This window comes from Myotis nattereri (assembly GCF_964212035.1).
Source record: "Myotis nattereri genome assembly, contig: HAP1_SCAFFOLD_282, whole genome shotgun sequence".
Classification (NCBI taxonomy): domain Eukaryota; kingdom Metazoa; phylum Chordata; class Mammalia; order Chiroptera; family Vespertilionidae; genus Myotis; species Myotis nattereri.
The window spans coordinates 26,145-30,183 of NW_027669549.1; the positions used below are offsets into that span (position 1 = coordinate 26,145).

Below are 4,039 nucleotides of genomic sequence, written 5' to 3' on the forward strand. Positions count from 1 at the left end.
ATCTGAAGATGCTGAGCTAAGCTGATTTTTCCCCAAGTTAAGAATGCCATCAAACCCAGTTTCCATTTTAACCCCCACATTATTTGTAACATAACCAATTCTCATCGGCCAGGGAGGCAAAACCCCTGAAGGGCAAGATGCGTTTGGGACTTTCAAACTGACGCCCCTCAAGCGGTGCAATACAGATCCCTTCCCTGTTCCGCGTCCCTGCCCCCCACCGTGCGAAAGAGGCAAAGACGGAAAGGGGGAGGAGGAAGAACGACCAGGTGGAAAAGCGGCGCGCGGGGCTGTTAAATTTTGAATAAGACGAAGAAAAGAAAAACCAGAGCAGCAAGGCAAAGGGAACAACAGAGCCTACTGAGGGGACGCGGCGGCGGCGGCGGCACCAGCGGCGGCGGCACCAGCGGCGGCGGCGGCCTACAAGAACCACGAGGCGACGCCCCCCACCGCGCCGGCTTGGGCTTGGGCTTGGGCTTGGGCTTGGGCCGGCATCACCGAGTCGTAGTGCTCCCCGCCAAAGCTGGAGGTGTAGCGCCTGTAGACGAGGGTGAGCGGCTTCTTGGTGTACTCCTCCCCGATGAGGAGGACGGGCGACTCCGTCTGGATCACCTCGATGGGGCACTGCAGGACGTGCGACAGGGCCCTCAGCTCGAGTTGGCCTCCCCACGGTGCGTTGTGCACGATGTTGTCGCAGTAGTTGAAGAAGTCGTCGCGGGTGTAGACATGGCCGGTTTCGGGGTCGCTGAAGAAGGGCAGGAATTCGTCGGCGTGCTTCCGCATGTAGTTGGCGGTGCGGCCCCGCAGGCTCTCCACGGTCACGGAGAACCACAGCTGGTCTTGGATGGCGCGGTACATGCAGTGGCTGTCGGCCGGGATCTCCTTCATCTCCAGGTTCTTGGCCTCCAGGATGACCGCTAGCTTCTCCTCCTCGTCGCGGCGACAGCTGGCCAGGTACCCCACCTCGGCGGCCGCCGCCGCCATCTTCTGGCGCTCTCTCTGGAGCGCCGCCCTTCTTTCGCGCCTTCTCTGGGCCCTCGAGAGGCAAGGAGGACAGTTCTCAAGATTCATCTTGGCCAGACCCTCACTGACGGAATCGAGACTGCTGCTAGCAGGGGTAAGCTCTGTGTACTTCTCCAGTTCCCGCTGTTGTCTCTGCTCCATTTCGGCCTCAAGGCGGGCCACGTCAAGGAGCAACTGCTTTCGTTTCTTCTTGTCGTTCTTAGGGACCGAGTTCTTCATGGCCTGGATGCGGTCCTGCAGCTCTTTGTTCTCGCGGAGGTGGCGACGCTTCAGCCGCTGATACTCAAGCTGCAGATCTTCCATCGTGTTTAACGGCTGGCGAGAACCGAAGTTTGGTGGCAGCGAGAGGACCCGCTACAGTTCAGTCCAACTGCTCAAACCGTCTAACAGGTAGCTGATCTCAGCCTCCACTGGCGGGCTGCTCTGTTCGTTTAAGACCCTGGTTGCCCGCCCACTATTCATGGCCCGCGCTGCCATTGGCCACTGTCTCAACATGGCCACGCCCCAAGACGCCTGGCACTGGGATTGGCTGCTGGGAGACCCTAGACATGCCCCTATTAGACACCATAGCAACAGGTGTTTCCGGTTCAGAGCTTGGTTTGAAACTAGGCCTGTAATCCAGCCTTTGCAGGTTATGTGCAGGGTTCCGCCTTTGCAGGTCTCGCGCAGCAACTGGGCTTGTAGAATTTTTCACGGACTCTTACTACTTCATTTCCAAGCCTGAACACAATGCAGACACTGGTCGTGTGTGAGAATTACAACAAATGTTATACCAACAGCTGAATGTGCTCTGACACTGGACTTGTCCGGGAGGCATTGTGGCTTCTTCCAGTTTTTCAGGTCTCTTGACCAGAGAACCCTTAGTTTTGTGTATTAGAACAGAGACATTTCCTTACATTCCTGGGAGCAGAGAGTCCTTTCAGTTTAGGTCTCAAATCCGCCCTGTCTCATCTCACTGTTAAAAGGCCACAACCACTGTCCTTAGAGTCATTCACTACAACTAGGCAGACCTCTTGGTTTGTACCAACTGAATGTACCTTCCCTAAACTTCTTTCCCACCTTCCACAATGGGCTCTCTTGAATGCCCAGGAAGCACTTCTCTACGTTTGTTCTTGAGTCTCTAAAAGTTCTAAACTTTTAAAATTAAAAATGTTAGAGCCCTAAGCTCTTTCAAATATGTTCTCATCTTGTCCCACCCTGCCCATCTGTATCTTGAATTCCCAAACTGGAAGGCCCTTGAGACAACCTCCCCCTTGGGACAAATGAAGAAAGTGGACATTTGTCCAAGTTGTTGTATATATCAATATTTCATTCCTTTTTATTGTTAAGTAGTATTCTGTGATATTGATGTACTGTACTTTAGCCATGCGACCTGTTGAAGGACATCTGGGTTGTTTCCAGTGTGGTGTTATTATGAATAAATCTGCTATAAACATCCGTATACAGGTTTTTATGTGACCATAAGTCTTTGTTCCTCTAGGGCAGAGGTTCTCAACCTGTGGGTCGCGACCCCTTTGGCGGTCGAACGACCCTTTCACAGGGGTCGCCTAAGACCATCCTGCATATCAGATATTTACATTACGATTCATAACAGTAGCAACATTACAGTTATGAACTAGCAACAAAAACAATTTTATGGTTGGGTCGCAACATGAGGAACTGTATTTAAAGGGCCAGAAGGTTGAGAACCACTGCTCTAGGGGAAAATGTCCAGGAGTGCAAGTGCCCATAATGCCCACAAGTGTATGTGTACTTTTTTGAGAAACTATTTTCCAGGGTTGGCTGTGTATGAGGGATCCAGTTTCTCTGCATCCTCACCAGCATTTGGTATTGTCATTTTCTTTTTTGTATTTTAGCTGTTCTGTAGTAACATCTCACTGTGGTTTTAATTTGTATTTCTCTAGTGGGTAATCATGTTCATCTTTGCATGTGCTCATTCGCCCTCTGTGCCACAACCTCTTGGGTAAAATGCTTATGTCATTTGCCCATTTTACTGTTGTTTTTGCGATTTTTAAAAATATATATATTCTAGATAATAGTTCTTTGTTGGATGAGTGGTTTGCAAATATTTCCTCCCACACTGCGACTTGTCTTTTCATCTCTTTACCTGGTGTTTCTCAGAGTGAAAGTTTTAAATTTTGATGAAGTCCAGTTTATCAATTTTTCCTTCTATGGGTTCAGGGTTTTGCTTTTTGTTTTTGGTTAATCCTAACCCGAGGATATTTTTCCATTGAGCTTTAGGGAGAGTAGCAGAGAGAGGGAAAGACAGAGAGAAACATCGATGTGAGAGAAACACATTGATTGGTTGCCTCCTGCACAAGCCCAGATCAGGGGCCAGGCCGGTGAGGATCCGGCAACCAAGATAAGTGCCCTTGACTGGAATCAAACCCAGGACCCTTTGGCCTCTATCCACTGAGCCAAACCGGCTAGGGCTTTGGGCTCAATTTTTTAAAAATATATATATTTTATTGATTTTTTTTTTTTACAGAGAGGAAGGGATAGGGATAAAGAGTTAGAAACATCGATGAGAGAGAAACATCGATCAGCTGCCTCTTGCATACCCCCTACTGGGGATGTGCCAGCAACCAAGGTACATGCCCTTGACTGAAATGGAACCTGGGACCCTTTAATCCGCAGGCTGGCGCTCTCCACTGAGCCAAACCCGTTAGGGCTATGGGTTCAGTTTTTATGGCAAATCTCTTTGTGTTACCCAGCAATTTTCAATCTTTTTCATTTCCTGGCACACATAAAATAATTGCTAAAATTCTGCAGCACACACACACACACACACACACACACACACAAATATTATTATATTTTTTGCTGATCTCACAAAAAAAATTAGGCATAATTTTGATTCATTCATACCAAACCACTATTATTGTGTTGGCTGTTGTCTTTTTTTTTTTTTTTTTAATTTGACAATATAAGGGAAAAGAGGTCAGTGCCCCTAAGTCAGTGGTTGGCAAACCGCGGCTCACAAGCCACATGCGGCTCTTTGGCCCCTTGAGTGTGGCTC

The 4,039-nt window shown here is 49.0% G+C and overlaps 1 protein-coding gene across 1 annotated transcript; it reads right to left on the reverse strand.

The window, feature by feature from the left end:
* Positions 1–417: 417 nt before the first annotated feature.
* On the reverse strand, positions 418–1,323 carry LOC308512607 (OTU domain-containing protein 6A-like; the record flags this gene model as incomplete). Its single annotated transcript, XM_081115515.1, has 1 exon — positions 418–1,323. The coding sequence occupies one exon, from the start codon at positions 1,321–1,323 to the stop codon at positions 418–420; it is 906 nt and encodes a 301-aa protein (XP_080971641.1).
* Positions 1,324–4,039: the final 2,716 nt, after the last annotated feature.